This window comes from Parasteatoda tepidariorum, chromosome 4 (assembly GCF_982258835.1).
Source record: "Parasteatoda tepidariorum strain Cologne lab strain chromosome 4, Ptep-v5.0, whole genome shotgun sequence".
Classification (NCBI taxonomy): Eukaryota; Metazoa; Arthropoda; class Arachnida; order Araneae; family Theridiidae; genus Parasteatoda; species Parasteatoda tepidariorum.
In genome coordinates this window covers 34,018,354-34,036,505 of record NC_141758.1, presented here as the reverse complement: position 1 = coordinate 34,036,505, position 18,152 = coordinate 34,018,354, and the positions used below count along the sequence as shown (strand labels likewise).

At 28.5% G+C, this 18,152-nt stretch overlaps 1 protein-coding gene across 1 annotated transcript in view; it reads left to right on the top strand.

Moving 5' to 3' along the window:
- Window positions 1–18,152, top strand: part of LOC107445316 (prolyl 4-hydroxylase subunit alpha-1) — an 80,709-nt gene that overhangs the window by 26,096 nt on the left and 36,461 nt on the right. Inside the window, exons 9-10 of the mRNA XM_087160900.1 lie at window positions 621–685; window positions 15,143–15,296. Of these exons, the coding sequence (XP_087017026.1) occupies window positions 621–685; window positions 15,143–15,296 (219 nt within the window). The remainder of the gene's footprint in view (window positions 1–620; window positions 686–15,142; window positions 15,297–18,152) is intronic.

Here is an 18,152-nt window from a genome sequence, read left to right as displayed (position 1 = left end):
ATCCGTAAACTCTAAATCATCAACTGTAAATTTATATATTTTATTTTTTGTTTTTTGTTTTTGCCACCACAATGTAGCAAAATTTCAAAATGTTTTTAAACACAATGTATATATGTCATGATGTATGGGATAGGGGCCGCTGCGCGGCCCAGGTGCCCAGTTCTTTTTAAATAAAGCGAAGCGAAGCGAGAAACAATTAATTAGAGTGAATTGCTTATTGTTAAGAATAGATTAACTCCTCCTGAATATTATCTAATATTGAAATAGTTCTTCTACCAGTATTTTCTCTTTTCCGTCTCGTTTTCAGGCCTGTACGACCTTCCTTCGGTCATGTATTAGACTTCTATAGGTGAAATACGTTTCCAAATCTTTGAGGTAATCACAAAAATTTAATAATTAATTTTTAAAAACAAGGAAAATATTTTATAGAACAAATTTTGTTGCAGCTTGAATATTTTTGGTGGAACTTAATTATTTTAGGAGAATGAGGAATATATGAAATTGACATATATTTGGGACATTGAGGAATATTTGAAATTTTTTCAGGATCAATGATGAATAATTATTTATTTCATACTAAATTCTTTCACTAATGTTTCTTTTTTTTCTAAAAAAAAAAGTTTGCAGAATCACCGATTCCGATAAGAAGCTCTGAAAAAATACAGTGTAGTCGTATCAGCAAGAGGTATGTTTCAACTTTTCCCTAAGTTTTCAAAGTTTTTACGTTTTTCAAAGTGGTTATGATATAAAATTCTGTTGACTTATGGATAATTTCTCATAAACGTTTCTGATAGTTATGTTGAATAAAATTATATTGTCTTGTGAGCCAACATTTCATTAGTTTTAAAATCGCATAAATTTACGATTAGATTTTCTGTTGTTACATAATTTAATTAGATATAGTGGTGGTCAATATATTCTTTTAAATAAAGAATAAAACAACAAAGTACAATTTTTGCAACAAATATAAATATAAAATGCATATCTTTCTGAAATCCCGAACACGTAATATATGTGTAATATGACCGACCAGACTGTGTAGTGGTCAGGAAGCTGACCTCACATCAGAAAAGTCCTTGGTTCGAATCCAAGGCAAGGCATGAATGTTCCTTCATTCTCTGTACTATCTGTCTTTACTGTGGGAGCAATGTCAAAGCCTCCTAGAGAAGTGCGGAACAAGCCGTAAGATAGCGAACGTGACGTCACTCAGGGAGTGCATCGCTGAGGAAGAAGCGAGGGTGCTTTTACACTGAAATTGGTCGTTTTTTCACTCACCTACATACCTTTTTTCATATTTTACTTAATAATAAAAATGAAATGAATGTGAAATTCGCTTTATAACTCTTCTTCATTTTAAATCAGGAAGGGGTAAATTTTTTTCTTGGAGCTGCTAATTTCATTTATCTTCCCTTTCTTTATTCTTAACAAAATAATTACAATAAACAAAAATATTTTGTTTTATTCTCTCTGTATTAAGAACAAAAATTATCATGAACTGAATTACTATGATTTTAAATAATAATAAATGCATTCAATAATTAAGGGGATATTCATTTAATATAAAGTATTTTTTACTTTCGACTCATCCTCACACCTTTTTTCATATTTTACTTAATAATAAACATAAATGAAAATATATGCCCTAAACTATATTAATGATAGAGCAGTTCAGATTATTTTCTTGCCCTTTCAAACTAAAATTGTTAAAAATAACATTAAATCTAAAAGCATTTACAGATCAAAATATAATAATGAAAATCACAAATTGCTAGCTTCAAAATTGTATATTATAATACTACTAAATCAATCAAAATAACACAAGAAGCAGATATTTAAAATTTTATTGAACTCTCTCCAATCATTCTTTATTATCAACTTTAAACATATATAAATATCAAAAGAGATACAAACATACATTCCTGGGAAATAAGAGCAGATTTTAGACTCTTGTACAAATACAAACTTATTTTGATTAAAAGAATACAATTAGCATAGAATATATGAAAATATTTGTGCACTTAATGCATGCATTACATTATTTTCACTCCAATAAATAGTTTATTTAATCTGTTAAAAGTAGACAATTTTAACAGGAGCATCGATTGAAAAATTAGCAAACCAATTCTTTGATTGATAAAATAACATTTTTGGTTAAATAACTCACTTATTTATTCTTTGACAAGCAGAGTGTCAAGGATTTATATCAATTGATTTTTTTAAAAAAATTATTCACATAAATCAACTGATTTTCAAAAAATCATTAATTAAAATTTAAAAAAAAAAAAAAAAAAACTCTGACATTTTTTAAAAAAATTTAAATATAGCTTTTGTTAATACATGTTATATGTGCCTATAGTTTAAGTTTAAACTAGTAAAAAATGTCTGCGGGAAGGAAAAATGATCCACTTTGGTTATATTTTCATGATAATTTTGAAGTAGATAAGATAGGCAAAATAAGAAATCAAGTAACATAGTAAAATGAAAAACCAATTAGTGGTGGAAAAGGCTGCCAAGCTGACATTTTTGTTCAACAAATAACAAATAGATTCTTGAAAAAGAAGCGACAAAACAAAATTTAAACAATAAATAAAAATGAATATTATTGTTATTGCATGTGATTAACATTTCTGTAAAGCTGTATTTCTAAAACCTTTCCTATGAAATTTGTAATAAAATAAGTCAATATATGATTTGTCAATACTGTTGCTATGCTCCTGAAATTGTCATCTATTTAAAAAAAAAATACTTTAGGTAGTCATTTCATTATCTATGTGCTAAACAAATATTTTATTTTCAAATTTAAAAAATATGATTCCCTTTAAAAGTATATGTATGAATTTATTTTTAAAAAAATGTAATTTAAATCAAAATCTTAATAAAAAAAAAATAAAAAAAAAAAACAGATTTTTTTATACCCTGTTGACAAGTAAAAATTATAATTTTTAAATTGATAATTTATAAATTGCAACACACAATTAGCTTAAATATTATCAACTTGAGGGTTTTGCTAAAATATTTTCTCTTCGTTATAATAACTAAAATCAATAATCTAGGTTACAGAATGACAGCTATTACATTGTCTATTGTTACCAGGACAATGAGAGACAGCGAAATAAAATAAACGAAACTTACTTACTTACTTTATTTAAAAACAACTGGGCACCTGGGCCGCGCAGCGGCCCCTATCCCATTCATCGTGAAACTACAACAATGAGGTAAAAACATTTTGAATATAAGCAGTCGTTGTGGTAAAATAAACGAAACAAGCAGCCACTAAAACATTTAAGTATACAAAAAAGAAAAATAATACGGTTAAAATGAGGGTTTATAAAAATCATAAGATTCTTATACAAATACAATACAAAGAAAAAAGAAATCAACAGTATATTTTATTATAACCAACTAATCGTGGAATAAAGTAAATGCTAGTTATTTTTTATTCAACCAATATAATATATTTTCTATTCAAACAAGCAATATATATTCAAGTGATTCCTCATGAATTGTAAAGTCTAAGTCACAGAGCTTTCCTATTGGATCAATATCAAATAATGAGTAAATAAATTTGTATCATTTTTAAAAAACAAACAAAAATTCAATTATTCCAAAATACTATCCTTGGCAGAACAAAAGCAAACTTACAAGGTTTAAAAGTATACATAATTAAATCAACAAGAAACTAAATAAAATTGAGTTCTCTGTTATGTTAATATGTTGTAAACATAAATGGTAAGGTCATATTGATAACAAAGCTATAACAGTTTGCTTAAAATTAATCAAAACAGAATTGCTACTGCACATTGCAAAAAAAAAGTGCAAAATAATTTTTATGACTTTTGTATCTCAACTCAATAGGTATAAAATAGTAATTCTCACATGTAAATATGGCTCAATGCTGACAGATAAACAATTATTACTAACTAAACATGTATTTTACTTTTTTACAGTAGCCAGTTTTCTAGCATTATCTTTTTTAACAACTTTTCTATCATTCTTAAATTTAATATAATTATTAAGTAATATGTTACTCATAGTTTTAATACAAGAATTCAACAAAATACTTACAGGCTTACTGCAAACACAAAGAGCTTCATAATCTATTTCGTCTCGCAGTTTTTCATTGGATAACTCACACAACAGTTGCCGTTGATTCGGCACTTTTAAAAATGCATCCTCATAATTAGCACTGATGCAAGTTTGAAAAATTTTAAAAACTGCCAGACATATATTGAATGTGAAGTCACTTGGCCATAAAAGACCACCTCGATCAAGTGATGAAAGATATTGTTTTATATCGTCGGAAGCTTGATACGAGAGTTCTTTATCGATTGTCAATTGATTTTTGCAATCAATGCACCCATCCAAAGTTTTTCTAGCAACATAACCACCTATGTACATTAGTACACTGAAATTTTCCTCACTAACTTGGACCATTTCAGATAAGAAAAGAATATCTAAAAAAAATTCTGAAGATATTGCTGTTGAACTTTTCATCTCAGTCGCATCCTTAACAGCCTCCAAAAATGACTTTATTTGAAATGTCCCCATCTTATTAGATTTTAAAGTCATCAAACTCAGAAGCTTGAGTTTTCGCTCAGACTCCAGCACTTGGGAAACACCAATCTGGTAATTTCCACCACTCATACACCGATATTGGCCGAATCTTGCTTCAATACAGTCTGTTTGAAATTTACCAAGTAATATATAGCTAGGTTTATGCTCCTTAAATGAGTGTGTAATTAAATTGATCAGTGTTCGAGTTGTGTGAAGAAGAGCAAATAAAGTTTCTTTAGATAGTTTTCCACAACGAGAATTAGGCTTGGCAAAATATGGACTGGGAAGATTCTCCCATTCCTGCAGCCACAAACAAAATTCTTCTAAAAACTGAACATTGTGGCAGGTAGCCCCGATAACTGGATCACAGTATAAATCCCTTTTATGCTTGCCCTTTTCTGGTGTTTTTACATTAATAATTTTCCACCACTTGGAAAAAATATCAATGAAATGCATGGTTCCGACTAAATCTTCGCCTATTTTTGATTTAGACATTTGAAGAGCAGGGATCAATTTGTCATCAAATAATTTTAATGCAGTCTGGACATCCTGGCGTTCTAGGTGATTGGGGAAGAGAGATTTTCTGGTAAGCGATGGCGCTAACTTTACAGAACATTCTTTTTCCTGATTATATAATTGTTTTAAATGCAAAATACTTGCATATGCAGGAACAGTTTTTATTGCTTGCCCGGAGGGTAAAAACTTCATAGCAGGAATGTAAAAAGTCTGATTAGTCTCTGTGTTGTTCAACCAATTGTTTCGAATGCTTTTCATCAAATGAACTGTGTCGAACAAAATAAAAATCTGTTTTTCTGGATCATATGGATTTTCGATATTAGATTTCAATGAGCCACCACATATTATTTCAAATGCCTTCCTATTAATACGGTTATTATCTGAGATTATGGTTAAAATCGCATACCCAGCAAGTTTCAGAATTTCTAATATTTTATGCAAAATTGGCAACAAATCACTAGCTGTTCGATTTTTCATTGGAAAAAGTCCTACAACATCTTTATTCTTAGAAAATAGTGAACTGATCATGAAGCATTGTAAGGTGGTAGCTTCCATATTATCAGCATTTACTGCATAACCTTCTACCTTACCCCCTTTGTAGACAGCTTGAGACTTAACATATATTTCATCCATTGTTACATTTATCAGTCTTTCATTTTCAGAAAGTTCACTACACTTTTTGGATAAGTAGTTCAATTGGATTGAGTTTTCACCACTTTCCAAACTACCTAAATTTTGAAGTAATGACTTCAAATAAATGGGGTGTGGGAGAACAAGTTTCCCAGAATTGCGGACAAGTCTGTATGCAGAGGGAAAGTTGAAATAAAATTTTGAAGCCCACAATAGCATTCCCGAAGAATAACGTGGGACACTGAGAGTAAGCAGTTTTAACTGCTCGATTAAAAATTCTAAGTTTTTATTTGATGACCAGTCATCACTTTCAGAAACAAATTCTTTTAAAAGATCAATGGCAAGAGTTTGCTTATTAAGTTCGAGATTACCAGTCAGACTATTTAAATGGCTCATCAAGCAGTCGAATTTTGTCCACAATTCACACTTAAGTTCTTTTCCAAGCAACCACTCTAGCTTTGAAGGAGGTAATTTAAAGTTTAAGTGCCACACCGAAACACTTAAATCACTAGATATGCAGGTACTGACAGTTATTGAAGGGAAAACCTCAAAATTTAATTTTCCAAAATAAAGGTCTTTTTCATCTGAAAGTACAATCCAATTTTTTGGAAGTTTCAATCTAAAACTAGATTTGAAATTCTCAAAGCCATCGATTTTGTCTTTCGCCATCCATTGCTCAAATTCAACTTCATTTCTATTCATTTGTTCATTCTCTCTTTCTTCGGGAGTTTTTCTTTTTTGAGGCACTGATGTGGTTAAATAGGCAGGAAGATTTGGAAATATAGAGGGAAAAGCTCCTGGTAGTAATACTGGACACTTCCTTGGTAGCACTAATAATGTTCCATCTGGTCTAGTTGCCTGATTGTTCCTTTCAATAAAACGTTCTTCAAAATGTTTGATACAGACAACACTATTTTTTGTTACGGTGTAACCTTCTCTGTGTATACTATTTTACCACTTTAAATTTAAGTCTGCATCCTTCGGGAAGTGGAATACTGTAGTATACTGCTCACCTCTATAATTTGAACGGCATTTTGGGACACAACATGTGCGAGGCATCTAAGAAGAAAAAAAACAAACAAATATTCAAATTTACAGCATTTGAATTAAATTACACTCAATACAGAAAAACTGTTGTTTTCCAAGTTACAAAAGATGTGAGAATTATTTAAAATATTTGTACTCGAATACACACCTTTTCATTAGCTGAATTATATATAAGCAGACTCGTATAAAACCAAAAGCTTTCTGCGCACACAGATGTTGGGCCAAAAACTTTTTCCATCATGGTGTCAAACAAAAAATTTTAAAGCGTAATAAAATACTTATAAAAGCACTATTTATTGTATTAACACAAAGCACTATTTCAGATATCAATTGAAAATTTAAAAAAAAAAATTAAAAGCTATTAATTAATGAAAGGAATTGATGAATTCTAATGGCAATGAAAACAAAATATATTTCATTACTGACTGTCAGCATGGGCATAAATTAAATCTCAAATTATTAATATTCATAAGCACAAAAACTTTTAAAACAAAGAGAGATTTTTTTTTAAACATGATGAGCTATTAGTGAAAGGAAATGTTTTTCTTATGTATCGCATTGGCCTGCCTATGTGATGGGTGAGATTTCTTTCCAAGTATGAGAGGAAAAGTTAATCTCTTCAAAAATAAGTACATTTTTGATTATATATTATGATTATTATTTTTTAAGACTTCAAAAATTTTCTGCGAAACATGAGAATTTTCCGTGCACAGGGCAAGTGCTTGCATTCCATTCATTTGCATATAAGTTACAAATTCAATATATTAAGAAAAATCAATTAGTCAATATATATTGTAATAAGCTTTTTTTTTGTTTGTGAGCAATCAGAAAGTTTTCTGACAATTGCAGCCATTGATTTGTAACTTATCCATTAATATAATTTAAAATGTAGGCAATTCTTTTAAAATAACCTATAGGGTAGTTTGCTAACCCATTCACATTCTTGTAGTAATTTATGTACAGTTAAGATAATTTACTTGAACAGAAGTTTAATAACAACAACATAGTATAATTCCATCAACTTATTAGGCTAATGGAGCATTTTGTTAGAGCATTAGTTTAATTATAAATTTAGGTTTGAAGCACATGTTCCAATCAGGTTTGATACAAAACTAAGTTTGCATCTATCCGTGCTCAAAATAAATATTGTTAAAAATAAAATCGAATTTCTTGTAGAAGAAATTTGAACTATGAAAATAGTTCGTAAACTTTTGGCAAATCCTTTAAAACCGACAGTAATTTCATGGATAAATATTTGGTAATTGAACAATATAAACTTAAATACACACAAGCAAGAAAAAACTGATAACTAACTTACCTTTAAATTCTTAGAATAAATCCAATACGGTCCACATGGGTAGAACAGTTAGTGCTCTAAAAAAGACAACTAAGGAATAAATTCATCCTTCTAATATCAAAAACTAGAATACGGATGAGTAACTTCAATTAAAGTTGCTCTGAAATTCAATTTAATTCTTTAAAGAAAAGTAATCAGAGTAATCAAATCACAACTTTATACAATGTCGCAAGCTCACAGTGAGAATTCTTGCACTCCCTATGTGACGTCACACGCACCGGAAAATGTAAACATTACGGCTTGTTGCCACTTCTCTAGGAGGCTTTGGCAATGTTGACCCACCTAATATGGTCCCCCTAAAAAAGTGGCCAACAAAACTGCCCTTCAGATGCCTGTATGACGAAAGGTCATTCATTCCCCAGGTGAGCACTGGACAAAAAACGATTAAAAAAATAATTCAATATTAAAGAAAGTGCTCTGAACTCCTTTTTTTAATGACGCAAAAATAATATCAGATGTGATCTTTAAAATATATTAGAGAAACAGAATCGTCCGTAGTTTAATTTTTATCAATATCTGGTTTTAAACTAATGAAGAGACTCCATTTTTAAATAACACTCGAAATATTTAAATGAAATTTTTACTTTTACCCACTGCCCAATATTTTAGATGCTAGCATAAACGGACACATGCACAAAGACAGACAAACACAAAAGGCAAAATATTCATTTTATTACCATAGATTGTTTGTGGTACTATTTGGCCAAAATAAAGACATTTTGCATATAATTAAACTAGTTCATCCAATGAAAGTTTCGTATAAAATATAAATTTTAAAAATTTTCATTTTTTTTAAAAATTTTTTATCTAGTTTACAAACGGTCATTTTTAAAAAAATTGTAAAGCATACATAATTTTACTTCATTTTTTTATGCGTGACAAAATACATAATAAATGAAAGCATAATCGACAAAATCGTTTTTAAATTAGGAAATTTCTAAAAAAGGTCATATTTTTAAATTTAAATTTCTAAAGAAATATTCTATCTCAGTTCAAAATCGTTCAAATACTTGTGTTCAGTTTAAAAATTAAATTTTTAACTTATATTAAATAAAATAATCAAAGATAACAAATAAATGTAATACTTTGCTCATTGAATTATCTTTGAATAAAACAGTTTAACAATTATTTTTAAAAAGTTTTAGGTTCTCTTAAATTACTTTAAAGATAAGAACATTCACGAGGGGGAGGGAGATTTGAAGCTGTAGTAAAATTTTATTTTTTCTTTTGTTTTCATAATTGATATGGTAGTTAAACTTGAAGAACTGTGGACGATACAAGGGGTACATTTTAAGGGGTATGCATTAATCAGAGGAAATAACATAAAATGTTCACATCTATATGGGTATTTTTAATGTAAATGCTTTTGCTTTTACTTTAATTTCAATATAACTAATACGCATTAGTTTTGAGTATGCTAGCATGATTTTTATTTCAAATTTGGTATGGGTAAATGAAATATTACAAAAAAAAAAATTTCTTTCTTCTTACTCTGACTGAAACCACTCTGAAAATGTCACTTACCTGTTTCATCCACTCAGTTTTTAATTTATGGAGACATTTAAAGTTTCTTTTATACCGTTGGCGTATTGACAAAACATACCGTAGATTGTAAAGGGGTTAGCGAAAATATCTATCGGCGTTGAAGGAGCGTTTCGCAAATCGCCAAACAGCTGTGTGCGTATGTTTTTGTTTTGTTTTCGGTATCACGTATCTATCATTCACCAAGTTATATATGGGTGTCACATTTCAGAGTTTCAAATAAGCTGATCTTCATTAGATTCTTCTGCATTAAATGAAATATAAAGCGTATTTTTTTGTTATAGCTCCGACATAATCGTTTGTATTTGTTAACATAATTGTGTTTATTAGCGTTTTTTAGAAGATCGTAATAAAACTAAGATAAAAAAAAAATATATATTATTACCTCCATAGCCCCCTTCTGTATTTTCATAACTTTCATTAAATGTATACGCGTATTTCGAGTAGTGAACTTCTTTACCTACTCATCCACTTATTAAAATTAATAATTTCTCAATAACCTCTAATCCTTTATAATGAAATGATTATTACAATAAAGTTTGTTTACTTAAAAGATTAAAATAAAATTATTGTTCAGCAGTGACTTTGTTACTAATTCTATATTCATTAATTAAACTTAATGGTTCTGCTCGATAACCATTTACAATTTTTTAAAAATTTTATTTAATTTTCAGTTATTATGGAATTCCTTAAATATTTTTCGACGTAGAGGTTATTTAGCAATAATGCGAAAAGCTGAAATTTATAAATGTATAATATTTATAAATGTTTAAGAGAATTATTAGCAGCTATTTTGTACTAATTATTTTAGTTGAAATGTTCATTATACACAGTTTTATAAAAATAATCGTAAAATTCATTGAACGATGGAGACATTGACATTTTAAAATGCAAGTAGAATTCAATAATCATTTCATTTTATAACTGTAAAACGGTAGATAAGTAACTTCGTTATCAAGTTTTACATGATACGAGAATATTATGCTATTGCTTTATAATGAAAGAACAACATTTTAAGTTCTAAACTTTTGGTGGAAAAGAAGAAAAAAAACGAAATTTTTTTCCTGTCATCGGTGTTAGCGATAGAGAGTGTTTTATCGTATAAATGTTAAGTCAGTACTGCCATTTTAAATAAAAATGCATTTCGTTCCGGAAAAAAAATTACTTGAATTTGTCAATAGAAATTCCCTAATTATTGTAGCAAGAACTTTTAAATTTCTAATCAAACTTTCCTCTATTATAATTTTGTGCAAATAATTATTATTAATAATATAAATGACTATTAAAAGGAATTAATTGAGAATGTTCAATTTCAATAAATTAACTGTTTACGCAATCAGATTAATAACTTTTTTCATAATTTACAAATGGAGAAAAAGTCTTTTACAGTTTAAAAGTGAAAAGAAAAATAAAGTTGAGATTAAATTTATAAAGTAAGCATAACTCGAAGGAGGTTGAAGTAAGGGCATTAAAATCAAAATTTCAAAAGAAAAAAAAATCACCTTTTAGTGTACAGTGAGCAATAAACGAAAAATCTAAAACTAACTTTTGATCTAATGATCAGATGTTTACGTTCTAGGACTCAAACTTTAGATTTAGAATTTCCTTAATTCCCTACCACTATTGTAGATATTTACTTTTCACCTAACTTGTAAAATTGTAAAGTTTAGAATTTCTTACAGAATCACTCAGACGAAGTGATTGTGTTTTATTTAAATATTATTTAGAAAGAATTTTTCTAAAAGTATTTCTTTTAAAGTTTTTATCAAACTTTTGTTTTTTATTTATCTATAGTTATTGAAAGTTAAGTTGATGATTTTTAAGTTGAAATGAATGCCGCCCTGCTTTGCATATTTCAAATATTATTTCTAAAGAAATGTATAACTTAACATTAAACACCCAGGACCTTACAATTGTAAATCAAACAATCACTACATTTATTTATTAAAAAACACTCTTATGACCTGATAATAAATTGATCTAAATCTTAAATGTGAGTTTTATAACATATAATTTATTTAAACTTAGCACATACATCTAACCTCTGTTGTCGCCAATGTCTCAATTTTAAAATATAGTTTTTCTTTTATAAATTTTCTGATATTTTCATATAAAGGATAGTATTAAGTTCGAGAATTAAAAATTTGTGCCCAAAAAAGTTGCTAAAAATTATTAATATATGACAACAGGAAGTTTTTAATTGAAGGTTGAAATTTTTTTTAATTATGTTATTTTTTAATTATATTTTTAATTACCAAACTCATATAACAGTATTTAGGAATCTATAAATTTATGTTACGTATGATAGTTGCATTATAACCTGTACGCAATGCGTGTAAATAAAATATATTTTTAAAATTGTGCATTTTCTATTAATTGCATTTATTATTCTCATATTGAAAAGGTATCAAGTTATCTATGACCTCCATAATGAATGAAGTATTTACCGACTTTTATATATATTAAGGAATTGAATCAATTTTTCACAAAGTTTAAAATCTCATCTCATTCCAAAAAAAAGTTATTTCATAAAATTATACAAAAAAGTAATTTAATATATATATTTTTTTATAATGAATACTTCTAGTAATGAAACAAACGCTTTCAAACTTTATTTTAAAAATATTGATTATTTCGTTTACAAGAAACTATTACTTTAAAGCGTGATAACATTTTTGAATACTCTATTTTTTTTCTAGTAAATAATATGTCTTTGTTAATTTCTAAAAATATAATCTTTATAAAAAAGCTTACATTATTCTTTTATAGAGAATATTGATTTCATAGAAAATATCACTAAAATAAAACAGGTTATGTTTTCTTACAATAAAAGTTAAATAGAATTAATTCTTCAAAATAGCGTTTCAATAAAACATAGTATTAAAATGTTACGTTATTTTTTGTGATTGGTTCATTAATAAATTATTTTTATTTCTTCGCAAACACAATTCTTGTAAAAAAAATTAAAAAATTGAATCTATTTTATCAAAAAACTAGATCGTTTTATAAAATATAAATTATAGCGCTTAATAAAATATGAATACAGTGAGTGTATTTGTAAAGTAGTGATCCTGACAATAAAAAGGTGTTATTTTCTTTTTTATTTTCTCTGCTAAAAGGAATTAATGAGTTATTTTTATTCATAATGGCTAGTCGAGGAGAAGAAGAAAATATCGAATTACACTGCTTAGGTTAATGTAATTTCGTTCTCCCACCACATTTACGCGTAATCCATCGCCAACTCCACCTGCAATCGCCACGTTTACAATCTACGGTATGTTTTGTCAATACGCATACCGTTGACGCTCAACCTCAATTATTGCTATGATTTAAAATTTTACTTAAGAAGAAAAATTTTGTGTTTTAATTAAACTTTAAATCTCAACCTCAGTTATTGTAATGATTTAAATTAATTTTTCAAATATTTGGAAATCAATACTTTTTTTAAAAAATTGTCAATACATAATTAACATTGTTAGGAAACCTGTGTCGAATTAAAACATTTATATTTTGCTATTTGTATGAATGACGAAACTGTATTCTGACGTGCAACTGAAAAATCTACGCAAGCGACAAAAAATTCAAAATTGAGATTCTTATATATTTGGCATTTTTGTATGATAAACTACATATTAAAAAAAAATTTTGTTTTATCAGTTTTTAGAAATTCAATTTTGGCATTAGTAAGAGAAAGAAAATAATTTGTCATGGTTATTCCTCTCTAAATCTTATCATGAAACACGAAAAATTGAAAATTAAGATTCTGATATATGTGTATTTTCTTCGTTATTAGCTATTTATAGAATAGAAGAAAAGCTGATACCACTACAATTATAGCTAATTTTTAGCTATTTTATTCATATGCTTTAATTGTAAAAGAAATCTTGGTAGTTACAGATATTATATTTTTCTTGAAAAAAATTCTAGAACGAAATGTCTTTCGTACCAGTTTTTGCTCTCTTCCGCCTTGATACCTTCTGCCCTAAACCACTTACAGGGATGCCAACTTGCTCCGCTTTGTAAAATAGTATTTTCTAGTGGTTACGAAATTTAAGTTACTTTTAGTTTCATATTTTTCATTTTAAGTAATTTTCACACCACTAATTATCAAAAATTATAAGTATCCTGTAAAATGCAACGTCATAACATTTATCTGCCTGTACACCTAGCCTTCTTGACTTATCCAAAATTGTTCTCTTAAGTATTTTCTTAAGAGCACTGGACACTTCAAGCCCCTTATTTGATCTTCCTCTAACTACGACCCAGATGACCCTAAGTGCAGGAGACGGCCTAAGGTAATTCTCCATTACTATAATAATCTCCAAGACATCGTTTGAGTCGCATTGCTGATTTTTCTATCCCTCTGACTGGCTCCTCATCTCCTCTATCATCATTACCCTTTTCCACCTTCTTGGGTTGGCCCAATACTTCGCGGAATTACTGCGGCTCATTCTGATTCAATTTACTAATACAACTACTGACAATGCTAATCACTAACTGCTTATTTGTCAATAATTATAAATAAAATATAAATAACAATTTATAATAAATAATTTAATTTTCTTTCATTGTTTATGTTATTTCCTGTCTGTGTTATCCCTGTTCTATCTTCTTTTCCACAATATTATTTAACTACTAACATTAAGTTTACTAACTCAAATAATTTTAATATCAATGGCCTTAGATTCAGTTTGTAATCATATAATTTACGGAGGTGGCCTTTTTGGCCAGGTACTCCGGTGCACCAATTATTAGTTTTCCGCATTCATCTACTGGTTGCTCTATTAAAAAGTAGGCGTAACTATCCTTTTTTTTAACGAATTGTACTAAATATAATTTGTTACCACTTTATTAAAACTATTCCAAAAAGCGGAACAATTGGCATCCCTGCACTTACGTTGTTTTTAAAATTGCTCGACAACATAGGTTTTAAATAAAAACCTCATATTTGCACGGATGCCATATGTTACTAAAAATGTAGGAAGTAGAAAAAATTTAAATAATTTTTTTTCTCATTTTATTTAATTATTAAATTATAACTACCACCATGATATGCATTGAAAATTATTCATATTTAAATCAAACAAATTCCGACCAAAAATCTTCATTTATAAATTGAATAAAACATGCTAGAAAAAGTTGTTAAATTTAATCTGTTATAGTAATTATTTGCATAATTTTTTTATTAATCACCGCTTCTTACACTATTAGCCGACTGTAGCATCCCTGTATTTGTGATTTTTAAGCGTTGCTTTCAAACAAATTATATACAAGAAACCGTGCTGGTCTTCGGGTTGGCCGGGATAAACCTAATTGGTAGGACGTTAAACTCATGTTCGTGAAAACGGAAGTTTGAATCTCACCGGCGAAAGAAACCCCTTGCATTAAATGGTTACTGGTGAACATTAAACTGTTGTTTTAGTTCGCTGCCACTAGCTAAAATATTTTCAAAAACCTTCAGTGATCGAAGGAATTAACTATATGTTTTCATTCCAGCGCTTTTTTTCAAGACTCAGAACACTCTGTTGTAAAAACCATTAGTAGGAAACTCCAAGATATCATAGGAACAAACAGCCACCCTGATTTACCCCTGGAAGTAGTCAACTTTGGAACAGGAGGTCATTACGAACCCCATCTAGATTTTGAACCAGTGAGTGAAAAGAAATGAGAATATATTGCCAAAAATATTTTACATTTTCAGTTTTAGAAGTTTTTTGGGATAGATTGTATTTAATACAATTACATACCTGCCAACATTCACTCTTTTCGAGAATGGATTTTCCAAGTGGTAGTAAAACAAATACCGAAAATCTATCATCCTCAAGAATATATTTGTATTTTAATTGGGTATACTATAGCCTACGTCACAGGTTGTGTTATTCCTACTAAATTTAACCCATGAACGGCATTTTCTGCGAGCCTAACTTCAAGCCACAAATAAACAAACGAAGTGTTCGATCGTTTAAATAACTGCTCGCCAGATTTTATCGCATTATAAAGAAAAGTAATTGATATTCGATTTTTGATTAGTAATTGATTTATGTGGATAGTGGCATAGAATTTAGCATTGCGTCATGGTAAATTTTATTCCTACTAAGTGGAAGTAGCTGTGTTTTTTTTATATTATACCCAATTAGGTTGATATTCGCTATCATAAGGAATAATATGTTTTATTTATATTTGTTGTAATTATTTATATGTAGTGGTGGTCAAACTGATTTAAAACTATTATTATAATTCAAAAAGTTTTGTGAAATAACACGAATTTCGCTAACACTTTGAATATGAAAATAAAATCTTCCGGGAAAACCGAAAGAGTTGGCAGCTACGCATTTATGTTAACTTCGCTTGATTATTCGATGTATGCCAACCAAGAAATCTTAGCACCAAACAATAAATTAAATAGGTGAGAATAAGTAAAGTCTGATTTGAAATCTGAAAGCGTAGAAAAAAAATTAATTTTAGCTTATTTTCGGAACTAGTTAAATGTATAAAGCAACCAAGATTTTTTTAAATGTTATAACATTCATATGAAACTGTATTTTATCCGTGAAAAAGTAAATCGTGATAACTTTCTTATATTTGAAATTAATAAGAGCTCATTTTACATATCGAAAAATCAGTTATAAATAAAATGGTTTACTAGTATGTCACTTTTTTAAAATTTTAAAGACAAAGTGGTAAGTTCTGATTTTTTTATTATAATTTTTACGATTATTTTAGGCAGTGATATTTGAATATGAGCATATTATTATCAGGGCTGAAACTTACCCCGAATAGAGAAAAAAAAGGTAGAGGAACTGCTCGAGTACTCTGTTGTTTACGGTATTACGGTAAAAATAAATGTTCTATTATTACCATGACCGTGTGGACGTTTTCGAAATAATTATATTTGTCATAATCAAGGACATAAAGTAATAACCAATGAAAATTTCTTTCTTAAAGAATGAAAATACTAAATAAGAATGAAAATACTAAAGAGTGTTACTACGAATTGTATCTCTAATCCGAGTAAGAAAAAGATATTAATGACAAACTTTCATGCAACATTTGAATATGATGAAAACCTTTTAAACTGTTTAAAGGAACTAATTTGAACTATCAGTTATATGATATTTAGGCTAAATTTTAATATTAACCCTTTGAGTACAATTTGACGAGACTCGTCATGCATTTATTACAAATAAATAAAAAGTGGTGAAAAAAATATTTTTCTGTCATTTTATTTAACACGTTCACGCCGGGAAAAGTGAAAATACTGGTAGAAGAACTATTTCAATAATAGATAATATTCGGGAGGAGTTAATCTGTTCTCAACAGTAACAATTCCCTGTAAGGAAATTTATCAAGGCGAAGAAGCAATTCAATATAAAAATTGCATCCTTTATAAACAATTGGTAGCTATGGATTTTTATCATTCCCGGAAAAAAAATGAGAAATGAAATTTATTGTTACCAGTTTTTACTCCAGTGCGCTGCCAAGATGAGAAAATCTAGCGTGACCCACCGGTGGGTCACCCCGTCGTGAACGTGTTAAGAAAGAAATAATGTATTGATAATTACTCTATCTCACTAAATTACAAAGCATTTAGTGAAGGTGTCAGGTTATATTTTGTAACTATTTAACAAAAAAAACTTTTTTAATCAAAAACTTACTACCAGGTTTTTAATTTGGTTGTTTCCTCCCAGTTCGGAATTTAAATAAACCGGATTCAAAGTATTGCTTCTTACAGGTGTCAAATTGACTAACAACTTCAGGAGGGTCAAAACTATCTACATTTGCATACCTGCCAACTTTTTATCCTTTCGAGGATGATTTTCCCCAGTGGTAGTAGTACACTAGAATTTAAATTACAACTTAAGGCAGAAACATACGCTGAATTTTAAAAGACTTAGACGGAAAATAAAAACTGCATACCTGCCAACATTCATTCTTTTCGAGAATGGATTTTCCAAGTGGTAGTAAAACAATTACCGAAAAACAGTTTTACTCAAAAAGGTATTTATATTTTAACCAGGTTGAAATTTGCTATCGTGAGGTCTAATATGCTTTCCATATATTTGTTGAAATTATTTATGTGTAGTGGATGTCAAACTCTTTTATAATTATTAACATAATTCAAAAAGTTAAGTGAAATAACATGAATTTTGCACTTTAAATATGAAAATAAAATCTTTTAGGAAAACCGGATAAGTTGGCAGGCATGATACTGTATAACATATTAATATATATGCTTAATCTTTTTAAATATAGTGGTGGTCAAATTATATATTAAGTTTATAATTTATAATATTGTAAGTTTTGGGAAAATACAGCAAGCGTACATTTTACTACCACTTTAAATATAGAAATAAAATTTTGTACCAAATGCGTAAAAGTTGGCAGGTATGCTTGATATATTTTGCACCTTTAAGCTACTTTTTAAGTTGTTGTAATAATAATCAAAACAATGTGTGATTGAATTTTTATATTTAATTTCGTTGTTTTTTTATTAATTTACTATTTT